This window comes from Amblyomma maculatum, chromosome 2 (genome assembly GCF_055883805.1).
Source record: "Amblyomma maculatum isolate TAMU_Amacu chromosome 2, ASM5588380v1, whole genome shotgun sequence".
Lineage (NCBI taxonomy): Eukaryota > Metazoa > Arthropoda > Arachnida > Ixodida > Ixodidae > Amblyomma > Amblyomma maculatum.
Genome location: NC_139345.1, coordinates 113452015 through 113472322, shown reverse-complemented (window position 1 = coordinate 113472322; position 20308 = coordinate 113452015). Strand labels below are relative to the sequence as shown.

The 20308-nt window shown below is 45.5% G+C and overlaps 1 protein-coding gene across 1 annotated transcript in view; it reads left to right on the top strand.

Moving 5' to 3' along the window:
* The window catches only part of LOC146199595 (neurobeachin-like protein 1), a 107103-nt gene extending 87041 nt beyond the window's left edge, over positions 1-20062 (top strand). The window contains exons 50-60 of the mRNA XM_084595114.1: positions 354-463; positions 1920-2037; positions 5118-5215; positions 5753-5869; positions 7860-8062; positions 9329-9501; positions 9599-9693; positions 10240-10353; positions 11380-11532; positions 12721-12872; positions 18090-20062. Of these exons, the coding sequence (XP_084451240.1) occupies positions 354-463; positions 1920-2037; positions 5118-5215; positions 5753-5869; positions 7860-8062; positions 9329-9501; positions 9599-9693; positions 10240-10353; positions 11380-11532; positions 12721-12872; positions 18090-18234 (1478 nt within the window). The 3' untranslated portion in view covers positions 18235-20062. The remainder of the gene's footprint in view (positions 1-353; positions 464-1919; positions 2038-5117; positions 5216-5752; positions 5870-7859; positions 8063-9328; positions 9502-9598; positions 9694-10239; positions 10354-11379; positions 11533-12720; positions 12873-18089) is intronic.
* The last annotated feature ends 246 nt before the right edge of the window (positions 20063-20308 follow it).

Here is a 20308-nt window from a genome sequence, read left to right as displayed (position 1 = left end):
TGACTTCTGGTTAGTCTTTGTGTCCATGGACAGAAACCACATTTGCTGATATTTATTTTTAGAAACTCATTTTTTTTTTCTCCATTTCCAGCGTGACATAATGAAATCGTTGCTCCTTGCAGGAGGGTGTAGTGTGACAACTCAGGGATGTTTAGATTTGATAGCATTGACCATTGATTGCTTGCTGTCACAGTGCTCCTTGAGAACCCTATCAACTAGAAGATGCAGCTCTGGATAGCAAAAAGTTTTTGCTTTGGTGTGCGGGAACTGGAAGTGGCATCCTGTTAATTTGTTTCGGTGGAGTACACTGAAAAGCCATCTAATAGTTTTTTACTACAACTTTTTTTCTTCAGGATTTGACCTGGGACGACTTCAGGGAACAAAGGAGCAGGTAGACGATGTCAGGCTCCCTGCATGGGCCAGTTCCCCTGAGGACTTCATCTACAAGCATAGGAAAGCACTGGTGTGTCTGTTGTGCACTTTTCCTTTCTCAAAAAATTCTACGAATACTTAAAGGCCCACTGTCCACCCTCCAGTTAAAAATGTTTTCTTCCCCGGTGACTGTGAGACTTTGCCCCCAGAACGCAAGGCCGCAAAATGTTTTTGAAAAGAGTAACTAATAACGCAGTTACAGCCACCGCAATCACCCGATTCTGTCGTGTTTCTCTCCTCCCGTTCCCTTGCAAAGGTTTTTCACTCACCTGCCCGGTCGTCTAGCCTCCGCAAGACAAATTTCCCTTCCTTCTCCGCGTTTGGCGGGAGGTGGGGTGTGGCACTCCGCGTGCGCGGAAAAAAAAACACATAAAAAACGGGCGAGGGAGTGCGCGCCGCTGGATTCAATCCGACCGTGGCAAGGGAAAAGCCCACAGCAAGCGGTAGACACCCATCCTTCACCCTCAGACAGCGAGACGGACCAGTGAACATCGTTTTCGACTAAGACGTCATAGCTGCGGCTCGACGGGCCAGCGCAGGGAACGGGGAAGCTGGCTTCCCGAAGGAGAACATGGGAGAGCTTTGATTTGTATTTTCATTGCTTTGCGGCGCGCGTGTCACTGTAGCGTTTTGCACAGACTATCTCCGGTACCTGATCGAAACACTGGACTCCTTTGCTTAAAAGGTCCTTCCCTGGACAGTGACCCTTTAAGCTCTACCTTGGGGGTTATGACGCGACAGCATTAATGGTCTCTCTGCGGCTGTTCTTGTAGATCCTGCACTTAACTATTCACTTAATCACTAAACCCATAATTATTAGCGTACAGTCCTAAGCTACCACATTATGTGAAAGACCACTCAACAGAAATGGAAAGCCCTGCTTTAACAAACCTATCTGAACGTCCCTTAGGGACTGAATCCTAGGGTTTGGTTTCTGGATCCTAAGGTCCAATTTCTGACTGCTGACACCTCTCCCCTTGTCAACTCGTGCCAAACCGACCATGTCATGTTGTCTCATAGCATCACACAACCTGCTAACCAGTCACTGAATAATTTCACCTACCTGCACGGCAGAGGAATGCTCATGATTTTTAGCTCATAGCGATGACTCCACATTTTCCGCAGAAAAAAGTACTTAACACTGTCGCATTAAAAATGATTGATTCCAACAAGAGATAAAAAATTCTTCATGCAACATACTTTCTTTTAGCTTGGGCGAGATCAACTTATTGAGATGGGAAATCTTCCCACACGAAACCTGCCACCATGGCCTGTTCGTGTTTTTGAATGTTAGTGTTATTGTGTTTTTCCACCCTGCACCACAACACCTCTGTTGGGGTTAGCAGTATTGCTCCACTTGCTTTCGTTCGCACCTGTACATTATTATACTTGTTCACAACTTACATTTCAAGAAGATGCTTTCTCTCTTCTCGGGTGTCTGCCTTCCTCACAATGTTGTAAGCATGCTTCTTCTCTCCCTCTGACAGGAATCGGAGTATGTATCTCTGCACCTGCATGAGTGGATCGACCTCATTTTCGGCTACAAGCAGAAGGGACCCGCAGCTGTCGAGGCACTGAATGTCTTCTACTATGTCTCGTATGAAGGTGTGTGAGCTTACTTTCAGAATTTGTTGATCGATTCACTGGTCACTGATCATGGTCAATTTTAAAACAAATGACGTTTCGGGAGCGCTACGGCTCCCTGGTTCACAATGAACAACCGGCCGGACGTCCCGGGCTTTTTGTAGCAGTTAGTACTGTTCTTAGAGATTTCGCGTAGATAGGATGCAGTGTGCCATCATTCTTGTTTATTGTGTTACATGTTGTCTGGATGATTAGTGACTCGAGATTTCGGCGGGCTGATACGTTCTTTTCCGTTGTCATTATTTCTGCTTCATCCCAGTTAATTTCATGGCCAGTCTCTTGCGCATGCTTTGCGATTGCGTTCGTTGTCACTTTTCCTTTACGTACATCGTACTGATGATCTTTCAGGCATCTCGTGAAATCTTTCGTTTCGCCTACGTAAACTGCTGAACAGTCTGCGCAGGAAATTTTGTAAACCACGCCGGGAAACTTTGCACGTGGGAGCTGATCTTTCACATTTACAAGCTCATTTCGTATCTTGCTTGTCGGGACATGTGCCACATTGACGCCATGCTTGGGGAACATCCGTGCCAGTGCCTCACTGATTCCTGATACGTACGGGATAGGGGCTCGTTTCGGTTTCGGTGCGTTGGCACTTTCGTCTTCCCTGGCAGTAGGCTTCTTCGATGGAGCCAATCTTCTTTGCGTGTTTCGAATGAACGACAGCGGGTAGCCGTTTCTTTTCGATGGTCTTCATTTCGTGGTTCAGGGCTTCGTCTTCACTGCATACTTCCCTGGCACGGTTGATTAGAGACGCAACCACGGACCGCTTATGACTGACTGGGTGCGCTGAATTAAAATCAAGGTACCTTCCGGAATGCGTCGGTTTCCGGTAGACGCGAAAACTGAGACCAGTCGGGGTACGGGATACCACAGTGTCGAGGAACGGAAGGCAGCCGTCGGTCTCTTCCTCAACAGTAAAGTTGATTGAGGGCTCCAAGGCGTTGAGGTGATCGAGGAAAGTGCTCATGTGCTTTCGGTCTATGACACAGAAGCAGTCGTCCACATACCTTAGAAACACTTTTGGTCGTGGTTGGAAAGTGGCCAAAGCTTTGCTTTCGATGGCTTCCATAGCGATGTTAGCCGCTGTGACCGAGATGGCTGCCCCCATTGCTGTGCCAAAAGTCTGTTGGTAGAAGTTGCCGCTGTACGTAAAATACGTGTTGGCGAGACAGAAATGTAAAAGTTGGCAAAGTTCCGCTGCTTCAAAAGGCGTCCGTTCTTGCCACGAGGTATCATTCTTGAGACTCTGTTTGCATGTTTCAACTGCAAGATCAACAGGTACGCTGGTAAATAGCGAGCAGACATCAAAAGAAACCATCTCCTCTGTGTCTTCTAGGGCGACCGCTTTGACTTTGTCGATGAAATCGGATGAATTCTTGATGTTCGTGCCTGTCTTGCCCACTAGCGGAGCCAGAACGCCATGAAGGTACTGTGACAACGAGTGCAACGGCGACTTTCTAAAATCCACTATTAGGCGCAGGGGAATCCCTGGTTTATGCACCTTTGGCAATCCGTAAATGGCGGGCGCTGAACCGTTTGTACATAGTAACTGATAATAAAGCCATTTCATAGACGGAGGGAGGCCCTTGAAAATTTCTGTGAGCATTTTTTGAAGAGACGTCTGCACTTTTGGAGTAGGGTCTTTCGGGATTCGGCAGTAAGTGGTCTCGTCTTGAAGCAAAGCCTCCATTTTTTCCTTGTAAGAAGACCGGTCAAGGATAGCAGTAACATTTCCTTTATCTGCCGGTAGGATGGCTATATCCTTGTTAGCCTGGAGGCTTCTGATTGCTAAGCGTTCACCTTGACCAAGAGGGCGGTTTGATGACGTCTTCGTCATGCGCGACAGCACTCCTATCGCCTTTGTTCGAACTTCGTCCTGGACGTCTCGTTCCAGCAGTCGAACCGCTCCTTCTACGGCGCATGCAACTTTTCGTGGGTCCAGTGCCTTCCCTTGGTCGAAATTCAAGCCTCGGCTGAGCACCTTGGCTTCGGAAAGGTTGAGTTCGTAGGACGACAGGTTCCGTGTTTCGAAGATTGGTGTGGCCCTGACTGCTGTCCCTTTTTCAGCAAGTAATGTCTGCAGCTTTTGATACTGCGATTTGAAGTGTCTCTCCTCTCTTCTGTACATTTCTTGGTTCGCAACCAACTGAACGCTGGCGAAAACATCCGGAGCAATAAATTCCAATTGTCGCTTTGCAAAGAACAGCTCGGTTTCAAAGCGCTTCTTTGTCAGCTTACATTCTTCAATCCTTGCCTGAAGGAGATGACGTTCAGCTTTTGCAATCACATGGAGGCCAAAACATGTTTTTACCGGTTTCTTTAGACGCAATGGTCTTGGAATAAGTTGGTTAGACTTGCAGTCGATATTGAAACGCAGGTGCGTACGGTATGCAGCGAGTCTTGCTGAGGTGCTTACAAAACGGCGAATTCCAGTGACAGCCGGTTGTCCATATTGATGGCGTAAAGGGATGTAGTCGAGGGTTCGACGGCATACCGTCTGGTCAGGAATCGTGGTTTGTTGATCGATTCACTGGTCACTGACCATGGTCAATTTTAAAACAAATGACGTTTCGGGAGCGCTACGGCTCCCTTGTTCACAATGAACAACCGGCCGGACGTCCCGGGCTTTTTGTAGCAGTTAGTACTGTTCTTAGAGATTTCGCGTAGATAGGATGCAGTGTGCCATCATTCTTGTTTATTGTGTTAGATGTTGTCTGGATGATTAGTGACTCGAGATTTCGGCGGGCTGATACGTTCTTTTCCGTTGTCATTATTTCTGCTTCATCCCAGTTAATTTCATGGCCAGTCTCTTGCGCATGCTCTGCGGCCGGTTGTTCATTGTGAACAAGGGAGCTGTATCGCTCCCGAAACGTCATTTGTTTTAAAATTGACCATGGTCAGTGACCAGTGAATCGATCAACAAACCATGATTCCTGACCAGACGGTATGCCGTCGAACCCTCGACTACATTACTTTCAGAATGACGGGTGCTGCACGAATGGCTTATACTAAGTGGGTACAAATGCTATATCTGACAGGTGCCGTTGACCTGGATGCCATCAAGGACCCCGTCCAGCGTGAAGCTACTGAAGGAATCATCAACAATTTTGGTCAGACACCCTGTCAGTTGCTGAAGGTATGCCTGCAGTTCTTCTGGGTGTTGCTACTTAAAACTGACAAAGGAAACAGATTTATAAGCTGATTTTATTGAACTGATGTGGTTTAGAGCTGTAGATGTGCAACTACATATATGGCTTTATGCTGTGGTCTGCAGATTAAATAGATACTGTTCAGTTACACAAACTCATTCTTGCATTGTGTAACTTAGAAATGATGTCACAGTAGTCTAGCTCTAATTCGTTCAGATGGTATGTGCTGTGTATGCGTTCATATTCGCATCTCCGGCATACAGAATGAATGAACCTTTTGTTGTGTTTTAAGCACTGCGTTGTTTGGCATCATCAGTGCACACAGAAGAAAAAAAAAGGAGAAAAGAGCTGGACACTTTAGGTGTTGTAATCAAGAAAGGGAATAAACTTTGTCTTTTGAAGTTTTATATATTTAGAAATGCAACCGTCGTATTTTGTGTGCTTGCGCGTCGGGTAGTGCAGTATGTGGCGTGATGAAAATTTTGTTATTGTGGCGCTGTGGCTGAAGGAAGAATGTTTTGCAGGAACCTCATCCAAGAAGGCTGTCCCACGAGGGGGCCCTGCTGCGAATGACCAAGTCTGACACAAAGCCCCCGAACCTCTTCTTGTTCTTGCAAAGCCTCAAGGCCTACGTAGTGGATGTAAGCACTTTTATGTCTTGCAGATGACTGAGTGTCAGTAGTTATAGTACCTCTTTACTGTGCTTGTGAAGGTTTTGTGATCTCCGAGTATGAAATCATGCAATTGTTTGTAGTGTTGAAAGGAGCATAGTAGAATTTCAATAATACAGGCACTGTTAATATGATTTCAAGACTCCAGTGTGCAGAATTTGTGTGTTCCACACTCCTTCACCACTTTGGATGCTACAAACACGCAGTTTCAAGCACCAATTGCTCCTCATGCATTGTTGATGCGGTAGTCAGCAGTCACATGGTACCCCCTGTCAGCAGTGGAGCGTGGCCGGCATGTTGCGAAAAATTGCGAGTGAAGGATGGAGCACAAACTTAAACTAAATCTAATCGGCTGCAAACAGATATGCATGAATGCATTTTTATGTGATGACACAAATTTTTAATGCTACGGTTATTTTCAACACCCTGTAGGATTTTTATTACTGGAATTCTGCTCTAAGATACCGTACATCACCTGTGTAGGCCGGCATTTTGGCTCGAGCCGAGTCTAACAGTTGTCTGGCTGTGAGGGTGCTGACATTTTCACGTAGCGTTTTTGTTAATTTTGTTTTGTTCACACTGTTTTTTAAATATAGTGGATCTGCACTCACTCAATTTCTGTCTGATTTCAGTCATAGCATTTACAAGCTGTTAGCTATTTCTTTTATGTAGTGCAGTCAGATTTTGTTCATCCGACACCCGCTAATTTGGAAATTCAGATAATTCAAACGAGAAGCGTGGTCCCAGCCTATGCCCATTTAAATCTGTATCATTGGACACTTTTTAATTTGAACGTGGGCAGGCTCCATTGAAGAATTATAGTAATGTTGAGGTATGACCTGTGGAGCCATCAACCGTTGAGATGGACCTCCCCGGATATGAAGTATATGTACATAGAACAGGGGTACCCATATGCCTCAGCTGTGTGTGCTGTGGCAGATTCGAGGGCGATCGGATGGCCCACATTGCCGAAATATACTCCTGCGGCATAGTTTCAGCTTCCCTTCTAAAATTACGATATAGCACTGCTGCCTTAGTGTGAGTGCATCAGCCATTCACGCCCTTTCGGACACTGCGCTGGCCTTTTAGTTTTATCTTTGGATATTGTCATGCCGTTCTAATGTGTACTCATATTTCTCTCTCTACTTCCTCTGCTCTTCGAGTGCGCTGAATTTCTGTGCTCTGAAACGCTTCACCGTACAGTTAGTACAGTTGATGCAGTAAAGCACCCTTAAACGTGAAGGGGCCGCTTGTAGAGAGCCATCATTGCTACTGCACTACAAGAGGGGCCGCGGAGACGCTTCCAATTTTGGAGCAATGCTTCGACATTCCCCAACAGTTTGTCCAAAGCAATGCACTTGACGGAAACGTGAAATATTGTCCTTGTTGCCTAGAGTTTATTTCAAATTTTTAGATAAATTTACAGTAATGCAAACAGTTTCCAGAAGTTTTTAGGGCAATTTGATAATTCAAACATTATTTTTGTTTCCTTGAAGGCCAAATCAACAAGGTTTCATTGCAACATAGTAGCTGCACTTTCGTGTTATGGTAAATATGGTCACTACTTGATTCATTTTCTGGATGTTGCTGTAACTGAAGCCAACAGATCCAACCGAAAACTCGTTGCGATTGTAATGCGTAGCCAACTTATGCACGTGTATACATCCTATGCTCTCTCATTTTGTCTTTTTACCCATTTTCTCTTCCCTAAATTGTTAGCCATCAACGTTTTGCTAACCCCTTATTCCACACCTAGAAATCAGTGACTGCAGAAGCTTCGCCTGATAGTTATTGCTTTTTCCTAGTCACTGATAGAGGCCCCATTTGCTGTGTTTGCACATTTTGAAACAGTCCCTGTTTATAAAGCATTTTGTTACCCGTTTACTTGGTTGTGTGCTATGACCTTGGCTTTGGTACTTTATTGCGTGGAATTGGGCTTCATTCTTGTGTGAATGTGCAGGCACCACTGAGCTGTCCTGTCGTACACGTGAACATCCCAAAGTCACCAGCACGCTCCTTCATGCAACATGGCCTCATGGACACCTTGGTCACTGTGGGTTGCGACGGCTCTCTTGGGGTCCATGGATGGCTGCCATATGACCGCACTCGGTCTTATCCTAACTACTTCACCTTTGAAAAGGACCCTAACATTCAGAATCCCAAGTATGTGCATCTCTTTTGTTGGGTGTTTTGTTACTGTAGAAAGAGTATATCTTATCTTTTTTGTTCAAAGCGGCTGCTAGGGAGTTTTTATTTTGAAGCAAATAAAAATTATAAATCGTAAATGCGGGGCTTAAAATGCTTATGAGACATTGTTCTGAAAGTGGCTATCAAATGTATGCCTTACGTAGAGTAAACGCAGTTGAGTGTGCACGCCATGTACAAGTTTTCAGAAGTGAACCAACAGAGTGATGTTTAAAAACTCCCATTGCTGTGCCAAGTTCCCCATGTGAATTCTACTTTTGAATGTCTTAAGGCTTACAGATATGCCGTAATTATGGGGCTGTCATTCACAACGATTTTGGCTGATGAAACAGCAAAGAAAGTGGTGTGCACAGTTGGGCAGGAGATCACGGTGCATTACCCTTCCTTCCTTTCCTCCATCGTCAAAGCAAAGCGAGAGATCGAGGGGCAAAAAAAAGGAAAACAGCCGAACAGAGTTGGAAGGACAATGCTTTCGTGAGCAGCATGAGGTCACAGTCTGTAATCTTGGCTTTTTTTTTTTTTTTTTCGTTCAGTGCAGTGTAGTATGTGTTGAAAAAGAAAGTGCGGAGGCCTTTTTTAGTCACCCATTTCTCTAGTGATATATATCTGTTAGATTAAAAGATTTTTTGTAGGTGATTGATAAGCATTTCAGATATTAGTATTTTGACTTATCGTTCCCGCAGTGGGCACCATTTCAGTGCCCCTTTAACATCCCGTGGCGACACATCAGTGAGGGACACCACAGTTCAGGGTCTAAGTGTTTACAAAGCACTGTTGTAGCACAAAGCATTTTTTAGGCTACCTTCCTGCTTTTTTTCATGCCGAAGGTGTAGGAATCTTGAAATTTCAAATCTCTATGACTTGACAAAACGTTAACACATGTGCTACGCATTTTAAGACATCAGGCAGAAATGTGAGACATAGTAAGCACACCACACGGCTGTAATGTACTGCATTGCTCCCTGCAACTTTATGATCAAAATGTCATGGGTGCCATTGCCTTCACTCATGTGCTGATGAACCTGTGACGTGACACCGAGCAGGGCTCTCGGCATTTGAAATTGAAGCCTTCAGCAGAAGGTTTTTCGAGGAGAAATCTTGACTACAACACTTGAGAATTAGTATGGACTTTTGCACGCACAGTTTCAAGGAATAAATGAAAGATGTATATTGTGCCTCTGCACAGTAAGGTTAACTGCTTTTTTGTTCAACACCCACTTTCAGGAGTGCCAAGAAGCTGGCTGGAGTGTTCCAGCCGGGGGCGAAGGTGCACAGCCGCCTGTTTGTCCTCAGCTCGGACGGCAAGTTCCTTGTCTCTGGAGGCCATTGGGACAACAGTGTGCGCGCCTACAGTCTGCTGCGCTCGAAGCAGGTGGCACACGTCATCCTGCACAAGGGTAAGCCCTTGCATACGTGGGTATCGCGACCTGCGGAGAAAACAGCACGTGCCATGGTGATTTTGCATCTAAGTCGTGTTATTTCCCTTGTCTGCAGATGTGGTTACAAGCCTTGCCACGGACAACTGTGGGATGTACCTCATGACAGGCTCACGGGACACTACTTGCATCATCTGGGAACTGAACCAGCTGGTGATTTGATAATCTCATCTTTTGCTGCTTTTTCCTTGCGTTTTGTGTGGTTACAGCTGAGTTTCCGGCTGCTGCCTGTAGCTCTGATGTTTGTGTACTTCTTTTAGCGTTGCCCAAAACATATTTGCCAGCTTTTTATGTCCTGCCACTGATCGTTGGCCGGCTTTTCTTCGAGAGAGGGAGTGAATGTGCTGTTGCAGGTCAGCCAATTGGGGGAAAAGTTTATGTAGAAAGTATAGCACAGTAGCATAAAGCTAACTGCAGATTGGAGGCATTGTACTTAATGCTCTGGGCGTGCACCTCTACATTGCACCCATTCCAGCAGTGTGTAAAGGGGGAACAGAAAGCGCCACTGAAAGTGATAGAGAGGTTTGTACAGGTGTTGCAAGATCCCTTCATGTGACGAGTGTTGATAACGCTCTAGCTTCAAAATCTTGCTGCTTTATGGAACTGCTTTGTGAAACTTCACAAAACCACATCTCACTGTGTTTGCACTTGGCTGTCGGGCGCTCTTTTAACAGGACCATATTCTCATTTTCTGCGCAGGGTTCTAGTAGTTTTCTGCCCGACAAACCATTCCAGATACTTTGTGGGCATGATAGCGAAGTGACCTGCGTTGCTGTTATCACTGAACTGGACATGGCCCTTTCTGGGTCTAAGGTACGTTGGGCAGGCCGTATTTCTCAACATTTGCGCAGAGTGTGCTTCCGCCAAACAGTTGGTGAGGGCATCCCTATATTCTTCAAGGGGTTCTTTACTCCGGGAAAAAGAAATTAAGTGTTTAATTTTTTTGTCAACTGCCTCATGCTACCGTAGAATCTCAATTTATACGGAGTTCACAAAAAAGATTCGTGTCATCCTACGTTTTATATACTACTAACAAATCTGCATGAAACATGGAAAATGCATTCACACAGCTCTTGTTATAGCTGCCATGATTTATTTACAGCCACTCACCAGCACTCACTGCTTGCAGTGCATACCGTTCATTTGTGTGGCGATGCGAGAGCATTGGAGGAGGAGGAGGAGGAGGAAAAATGTTTATTGCATTTGTCTTCCTGAGTGTAACACGGGAAGGTGTTCAGAACATCTGAAATTCTTCTTATTGGACGCAGTGCAATCTGGCCAGGGAATTTTAGAGAATCGTTTCATTCCCAAATACTTATGCACCGTGATCATACCATTATCGATATTCCATTGTATCCATTTTGTGAGGGCCGTATGCACGTCTTTGTTATACTGGAAGTAAAAATTGGAATTTTCAAAATGCAAGCGAGATCAGTTGGAACTAAATCGCTTTCAACTGTTATTTTTTTTCTTTGAACGTTGAATCGTTTCTTCAATTCTCCCATTTCTTCTTTCATGGTCACAAACAGTTGTGCATTATACTTGTTAAAACGGCAGAAACGGAGAGCGTATTAAACTGCCCTCCTTTCTTTCGTATTTCATCTTCTTTGGGCAGTGTTACTTGTCTTTGGTATCGGGCTTTCAGATTTGTAATCTCCTATCTTTATTTACCTTTTTAAAAGCATCAAGCCTATGTTTCTCTTCCAAACAAAATAGTTTTACATTAAGTCGGGCACCCAGGATCGGGACATTCTCTTTATGAAATGTACTTATTTAGGGCAGCAGGTATTGCTCTGGCACAGTGGCTAATCACGGTGGCATGTTGGGTTGCTTCTGCAGGACGGCACCGTCAACGTGCACAGTGTGCGCGAGGGCCACTTCTTACACACGCTGCGGCTCCCCGGTGACTTGCCCGAACAGGTGGCGCTGTTGTCAGTGTCACACCTGGGCTTCATCTGCGTTCACAGCTGCCCCGATCCTCACGCTCTGCTGGTCAGTAGCAGCTCCGCATGAACTTCAGCCTACACCAAATGCAATTTGCACAGGCCCTGACTGAAGCCTAGTCTGTGAAATTGGCCTGAAATACCCCACACATGGACGAGGAGCGTTGCCTGCTTCCACATTTAGACATGACATGTTGTTGTTAAAGTTGGCGACTGAAGATGACCTCCTGTAAGCCTGCATTCTGCAAGTTTCCATATTTTGTAGGAAGGAAATGGGCCCAATTTAGGCTCTGCTAATTTGACACATACGCACTTAGTGAACGCTTCCGAAATTAGTGGTGCCCTGGGCACACGCCAAAAGAAGCAATGAACATTGAGGATGTTGCAAAGAATTCCGAGTGACCACGGAAAGGTGCAGAATAAGGCGTGCAAGGCACTTATGATGGTTTGCTTAACAGCGTTGCACATTTTGTGGTAATAAAGTCATGTCGGCACCCTTTTGTCTTTCATTTATCAGCATGCATTGAAAGCATCCGTGGCATTTGCTCAGCTTGAGGTCTCCCGAAAAAAAACTGGCCATCGCAAAGTAGCACCAAGGAAGCACAGACTGCATGCCACTTTGAAGTTGACAAAAAATGATCTGTTTTATTAAGGAATCTGAAGTGGTTGTGGCCTCAACAGTGGCAGTGTTCATCCAAGTAATACAGTTGAGTATCAATAATAGAGTCGAACGTTGAGCTAGTTGGTCACACATCTATTTGTAAAGACCAAAAATGTTCAGCTGACCTTCACAATGTTAAGGTTATGAAAAGGATGAAGGATAAGTTAGCAAAGGAAATTTATGAAGCATATGCAATCTGTGACTCTGGAGACCAATGTGTCAGTATGCCTTCAGTGGTATTGTAGAAGGAATTAGAATTTCTGCGCAAACCGGCAGGATGCTAAAGACAAGGAAGAAGTTGGCTGCAGACGTGAAGTGAAGGGAGAAGATGTGCAGGTTCTTGTCAATATAGTTGTCAATGCAGCATTGTACTTATGTTTGTATGTTTGTATGTGCTTCTTATGTTTCGTGTTGTTGCCTGCTCTACTGCCTTCTTCCAAGAGACAGTTGAGTAAACGTTGGATAGTTGAAAGTTTTGAGACTAGCAGTGCAAAGTAACTTCGCCACATACTGTCGCTTCTTATAGTCACAATGAACTAAGTTCAGACTTTATGTTGTGCAAACATTTTGTTTCAGAAATCTGGCTATGTGCTTCACCTGTACACCATCAACGGGAAGTATCTGCTGAGGAAGGAGGTGTCAAGGGCCATTTCGGACATGACTGTTTGTGACGATTACCTTATCACGGGTGACGAAGATGGGCTGCTCGTCATCTACGAATTGTTTGGGTGCGCTGTTTCTCTTGCTTTTCTTTCTTGGTCCTTTACTTTTTAAGCGATAGCGTCATAGTAGCATTAGTAGTTGACACTGCGTGTCAGAAATTATCGGGGGCTGCATAAAAAATTGTATCATGGTAGTTTGTGGTTCTAGTGATTAATGATTAATTGATGTGTGATAGGTGATGACAAGTTAATGAAATCATTGTAATTAATTGATTAATTAAGGAAATTACTAAAATTATTCTATTGAAAAAGAAGAGTTAAAAGGTGTCAGAATGCTTAAAAAGAAATAATGCTTTATGATACTAATTACAAAATATTGGAGCGTGTAATTGATCAGTTACATAATTGAAAAGGGGGCTTTAAAGTTGTTACAATGCCCGACTGAAAAGTCAGTGCTTGATGATACTAATTAAGAAAATGTAGAGTGTGTAAGTAATCAATGAAGTAATTGAAATAATCAAAAAATAAAAATAAGAGTTCGAAGGTGTCAGCCAATGCCTGCTCATGCCAAATATGGGTATAGAAAAATTTAAAAAGAAACAAAAAATTAAAAAGTGATAAAACATGTCCGTGTGTGTGTGAAATGCAGTTTCGTCATACCCTTAACAATGGCGCGTGTGTGTGCCCCAGCATTGCATCAAACGCAAACAGCGCGCTCCGCTGAATGCGCCCTGGGACACATTAAGTTTCTAAAAGCGGCGTCAGAGCTTACCGATAACATCATTGCCCAGCAGACTATGAGAAAAAAAAAAGTGTTAAAATTGGGGGAAAAAAAATTAGAAAAGTGAAAACCATCACCCGCGTGTGTGAAATGCTATTGCGTCATACCCTTAACAGCAGAGCTTAAGTGTCCCCCTAACTTTTTTTTTTACCAAATACAAGACTTTCTACTGCTGTGCGCATAGCAATTGCACATATTTAAAAAGTGGACAGTTTGCTGTCCATTTTTGAAACCAGTCTTATTGTTTGGATGCAACACCATTTATGGGCATACCTCAGCTTGTTAAAGCATGGCTGCATGGCTTGTGCTTCAGTAACAAGTGGGAGGAGAGAGGTAGGCTACAGAAGTAGGACAGCAATGTCAATGGTGCAGGTGAGGGTGAAGTCTCAAAAGGCCAATCATAAGCAGTTGTCGGGGGTGAGCAATGCAGCACACGGGAGGCTGCTTTCAAGGCCTCACTATTGCTCACGATGAAGTCACTGTATCGTCCTGGGGTCTCATGAAAAGAAGTTCTGTCTATGAACCAATATTTTCCAGTAGGCCTAATAGCAACAGAATTATAACTCGAAATAAAAGATATGTAAACAAATTTATCGATAACGGAGTTTGCTCTATGTGAGATGAGACTGGACGAATGCCCCATTTATGACCAAGATACATACTAAAAATTAGAGGGTCTCTTAAGAGGAGAACCACGAAAGCCTACCCTTCCTCTCCTATCATTTGCCTCTCATTGTTTGCCTTTTATCGGCGTTCGTTGCAGTGCTACATATAATTATAATTACGAGGGACTTTAGCGACTAAAGTAGTGAAAGGCGAAAGCCTGAGTACCGCATTCTGCTATGCAACTGGCACTAATTAGTAAATAATAAATTAATCATCATTAATTAGTCAGTAGGCAGGTAGTTCATTGATTATTATTTATTTACTTAATTAGGTGTCGGTTAGTAATTGATTAGTCATTAATTAGTAATCAGTCATTGATTGACATATGGTCATAAAAGGCACGCATTCGCGCATACTGTGGTGGTGCTCTGTGATTGGTTGAGACCTCCAATCAAAGCTGCCGCAAAAGCGGGACACATTTTGTCCACAACAGCATGAGCCATCAAAGGCTTTCGCCTTGAAAGTCCAGTAACAATGACGCATTCATTCTGAAGTGAGGGGTCCTGCTTCGAAGTGTGCTTGCTGCCATGTTGGAAGGGCTATTTTAGCGAACGTAAGTTTCATGCATGCTGAACTTTGAGAAATGTTGTACGTAATGCGTCCATGCCTTAAGGATTGATTTGATATAGCATTTGGCACACACGCACTTTAAAGCACAGTACCCTATGCGCCCATTTCATTCTTGCGTTAAATTGCGGAGCGTCGGAATGTCGCCTCTGCACTTATCGCAGCTTCGGCAGCACTACCGGCAGGCGCTACAAAAATAGAGTATAAGTGCTAGTACAGTCAAACCCGGTTATAACGAACTGCGTAATTCAACGCAATTTGTTCGCTATATAAAGTATTTCGCTATAACCAAACCCGTTTATAACGAACTTCAGTACTAAATTCGTTATACACGATGTCCAGACAGCGCAGCGAAAACGCACTAACTAAAGAAAAACCGTGCCGCTCACCATGAATCTACAAAAGAAATTTATTGCAGATAAATGCTCACTTATTTGCAGTAGGCAGTGATCTTCGCCTGAACACTGCATTTAACTCCATCAGCGAGAATCGCACTTTCCACACGCGACATCATTTCCACAAACTCCAGTCCGCTTCCCTGTATTCCGGAGCAGTATCGGCGCAGCAGATCGGTAGCAGCGAGGGCTTCGTGCAACGTCGGGCGAGGGCGATCGTCCTCCAGCAGCGGCTCCTCGGTCTCCTTGTTCGCACCAGATGCCAGCATGTCGGCAACAATTTCCGAGTCCAACGGGCTCGCTGTCACGGCTACGTTGTCGTCAACAGTGAGAAAATCCTCCAGGGCAACTTCTTCGGGCACAGCGTCCGGAACATCACCGAGTTCTTCCCGCAGCGTGGCAACATCGCTGTCATCTTGCACAGTGCGCGCTTCACTAGCAGCTTCTGCATCCTCTCGACATAGTCCAGCATGGTGGAAGCAGTTGCGGATTGTGGATTGCGTCACGTCTTGCCAGGCACGGTTAATCATTTCTATTGCAGCCAGCAAATTAATCTTGAGCTTGTCGTTAACCCGCAATTTCACCAACAGCCGCTCAACGACGCGTTTCCTGTAGCCCAGCTTGAAAGCGCGGATGATCCCCTAATCGAGGGGCTGCAAAACCGATGTTGCGTTCGGTGGCAGGAAACAAAGCTCGATGTTCTTGAGCGTGACGCCGCAGTGGTGCGCAGAACAGTTATCGAGGAGGAGGCAACTCTTTCGCCCGCTTGTTGCAAGTTCCTCGTCCCAGCCACGCTTCGAACAACGTTCTGGTCATCCAGGCCTTAGAATTTGAGTTGTATGTGACTGGGAGTGAAGTGCATCCTCGCAGGCACATAGGAGACTTGAACTTGCCTATGACAAGCGGCCGCAGCTTTGATGAACCGTCCATGTTTGTCGTGAGAAGAATGGTGACTCGGGCCTTATTCAATTTGCCGCCATGGCACTTCTCATTCTTTAGCGCCAAGGTTCTGCTCGGCAGCAGTTGCCAAAACAAGGCAGTCTCAACGGTGTTAAAAATATTGCACGGTTCGTATCTCTCCGTGACAGCACGCCACACGTCTTGCACTCACTTTTCAGCACTCTCAGCGTCCACTGCTTGGCTTTCACCTGCAACCACCTTCCCGGTGATGGAGTAGCGGTCTTTAAATCGTTGGAGCCAACCACTGCCCGCTGTAAACCCCTCGACGTCCAGGACGAAGGCAAAATCTTTTGCCTTCTGTTGTAGCATGGGGCCAGAGACCGGCAGATTTCGCGCGCGAACGTCCAAGAACCATTGGTACAGCGCTTTCTCTACTTGGTCGTAAGCCGGCTTGCGGTGGCGAAAGCCGTCACCATTTGGTCGTTCCTGTGCATTGCCTCTGATGGCCGACTGGTTTTTCAAAATGGTGCTTAACGTGCTCCGCGGAATCTTGAAATGCGCGGCAACGTCAGACTTTTTTTCGCCGCGGCCAACTCGCCGAATTATCTCCAGCTTGTCGGAAAGCGGTAGGGCACGCCGCTGCTTCGTCATCATCTTGCAGGATGTAGCGCCGGAATGCAAGCCAGCAGCAACGTAGGCACGTCCGGAATCGTGAGGATAGCAGCAGCACGTCTTGCAAACGCGAACAAAGAAAGCTCCGAGTATGTGGGAAAGTTCGCCACTGACGCGTTCGTTGTTCAAAGGATGCCTTCCCTTCGCCCAAACTTGAAACCAGTTCTGGCCGGTGTTGCTTCTTTCTCGAAGCGCAATAGGTCCGGAGCTGCTCGAACGTCTTTGATCACATGGTAGGCAGCTGCCGAATAGGAGCGCTGCAAAGAGAGGCTGGCCGATGGCGCGGATTTTAAAGGCTACTCACGCTACTCCGGGCGACGGCCGCGCATGCGTACAGGAAGGTCCCTCGTGGAAGCTGCTGTAGAGAGCCCCTCCTGCGTTTTACGGAAGCGTGGCATCGGCGCAGAAGCAGCAGAAGCACCCTAGTGGGCGCGTGATGACGTATGCGCTGTGTGAGACCTTGGGGAACGGAGCCGTCGCCAATCCCCCTACCATCTGACAACTGCATGCGCTAGAAGTATTGCGGCCCGGCAGCGTGGGCTGCCCGGAGAGAACTCGGAGCCGGCACAAAGGCCCGCCCGTTGGCGGGCGTTTGGCGACCGATCGCGCGCGCCGAGTTCGCTATATCCGATGTGTAGTTCGTTATAAAAAATACATTTTATATGCATAATGCTAGCGGAAATTCGAGTGTTCGATATAAAACATAATTCGCTCTATCCGAGTTCGTTATATTTGGGTTTGACTGTAGTTGCTAGATAAAGAAATTCTTCAGCACAAGTTCATGCACACTAGTGAGATTCCAGGGCTACATGAGCAGCATTGGTGCCTTACCAAAGGGACAGGGAGGAGCTGCTTAGTCCTCAATGCAGGTGGGACATTGCTCGCATTTTTCATGTGCTCTCTTGTCGCATCTACTGGGGGGGCGCTGTCTATCAAGTGCCACCTTAGCTGCCGCACGGTGAATGTCATAAAGTTCATTCTTAACGATCCACACCATGCTTACTTAGCTCCTGTATGTTGGTTTCGCTCTACTGTAAGTCTTCTGATGAGCCCGTATGTGCCGTAAAATTGAAATGAAAATAGGTTTGACATTTTTGCCTGCATTTTCATCTTCTTTCAGCAGCCTGAGCACTCACTCTGAAGATTTTGTCCACTTGTCGTCACTTGTGATGATCCTATGAGTGCTAGAAATAATGCTGAAAACATCCGATATATGATCTATGGCGGCATCGTTACTATCATTCTGAAACTGCGCTTCTGTGGCGACAATCTTAATGGCCGTCATTTGTACCTTGCTTGCAGCCTGGCGGAAAAAGTGTCGCTGCCGCTGTGCTCTCCCATCTTGACTGTGGCTCGAACGCCGACCAACTCGCACCTCATCTGCAGCCTCGGCAACGGGAAGCTCGTTGTCATCGGAATATCAACGTCGTCCCTACGCTCTTCCTGAATTCCCAGGGAGACCCAACTCAAAGCTTCCCAAGCATTCAAGACCCAGGTGCCTGAAAGGGAACTACAGTCTTCCCCGACACGTGACTCACAGCATGCAACTCTGGCCCCTCCGCGCATGCACTGCGGAGCCAGCCACTGCACTGCAGGGAACCTTAACCTAGCACAGAGAGCATTGTGGTCGTGCAAGATGTTCTGTTAATCGTTTGCACGGGTATTGTTATTTTTTTTTTTTCAGCCTTTTTCTCTTGTTGGCAGCACTGGTTGTGACAGTGAAGCAGCACGATTGTTTGTTCTAGCACCATTAGTGACAGAAAAAAGGTGTGCAGTGCTTTAAGGAGGTGGCATGCACTTAATCGCGGTAGAAAAGTTTGCCCCATCACATATTTTACACAGCATTTCGTAGTCGCACCCGCAGTTTTCTGTAAACCTAGCATCGGCAGTAAGTTTGGCACTTTTTCAGTGTTTACTGTGATGCACAATTTGCGTAGTGTCCAGACTGAGGTGCTGCTTCAATAGAATTTTAAACGGCCTTTTGTTTCAGGCTTAATATCAGTGTTTGAGCGAACTGACCAGGTGCACGAAGGCTAACAAAAGATTGTGCCTGATGTTACTGCTATGACTCAATGCATTCATTGCTGGCGACTGTATATGAACGCTCTTGCGCTGCTGAGGACGCAATGTGAATTGTTCGTGAATTGTGCACGGTATGCTTACAGTTCTTCGGAGCAGGCTCTCTGAAGCAAAGTGCAATGAGAATGAGCTATTTTGTTGTGTTCAAATGTGCTTGTTAACGTTTTAGGCTAATCACGTTATGTGCAACGATAGGAGCTTAGACTTTACATTCGACAGACTACGGCACTTGAGTTTCCACTTTTGTAGCGAGTGGCATTAGGCAGCAGTGCTTTGCAGTACAATAGGGAGGAATAGGAAATGAACGCAACTTATTTTGCAATGTTGGGGTCGCCTACATATTGTGCTTTGTTTCTGGCTTTTACGTGCTTAATTTGCTTCGCGACTTGCCTTGATTTCACAATGCATGTTGAACTCTGTTGTTTGCTGTGTGCCTCGGGTTATTTTTGCTCCATGGCTATTATCACGAGAGCAGAATACAGTCTGGTTGTTAATAGTGCATAAAAAATGTATTACATGGGTACTCAGAGGCAGGTTGCGGCCACTCTTTTGAGAAAAAATGGATGTTCTGGTACGATCCGGTTGCAGATCAACCTACGAAACTCTCGGTGTTTATAGTGCTCCAAAACACAGTGCCCAGACCACAAGTACATGTAGAGTAGAGTGCTGCGCATTCTGATATATCTATAAATAGACAACGTGTATCTGTAGTGCAACGACGACTTGCACAGTGACATCCCAATGGGAAAATTTCTACAGGCTTAACATTAGTTTGAAGGAGTATGCAGAATGAAGTCTTTCGTTGTGCTTGGCAGTTCGGTTTATCTATGTATATTACTACGGACATGCTGGCACGGCCTGCTGGACTTCTGTATTTTATGCGTATTATGTAGTATCACAGACTGCTATGAGCCATAGGGTGGGCAAGCTTATGAAGAAGTCTCTTCGAAAGTAGGCAGAGCAGGCTTGTCTTATAGTGTTAGTACTCATAAGAAATGGACAAGTGGTGGTGCTGAGTGTTTGGTAACTAGACAAGCAGGATTTGCAGCAGTCGCCAAGGGATGTATTGAAGCTCTAAAAGAGCAAGAAGACATAAAAATGCAAGCCATTTTTAGACACAGATTGTTTTCAACCAGCTTTTACTGTTGTTTCGTCATTCCAAACTCATTGACAGGGTGTTGGGTAGTGGAGCGACTTTTATTTTCCGACGGCAGACGTCTAGGAAGGCTTTGGAAGTCGTGTGTTATGCTTGTAAGCTTCGTATGAATTCCACAGGCCATGTACTTACGCAGAATAACTGCTTAAATGCAATTATCGTGGCAGCCAAGGAGCACCATTCGATGTGCTTTTTCACATGCGAGCATTGTTTGTAGTCACTTTATGCAAAATTGTATGCACCAGCAGAATGCCTCACGTGGATGGAGTCAGTCAGAAAGGGCTCA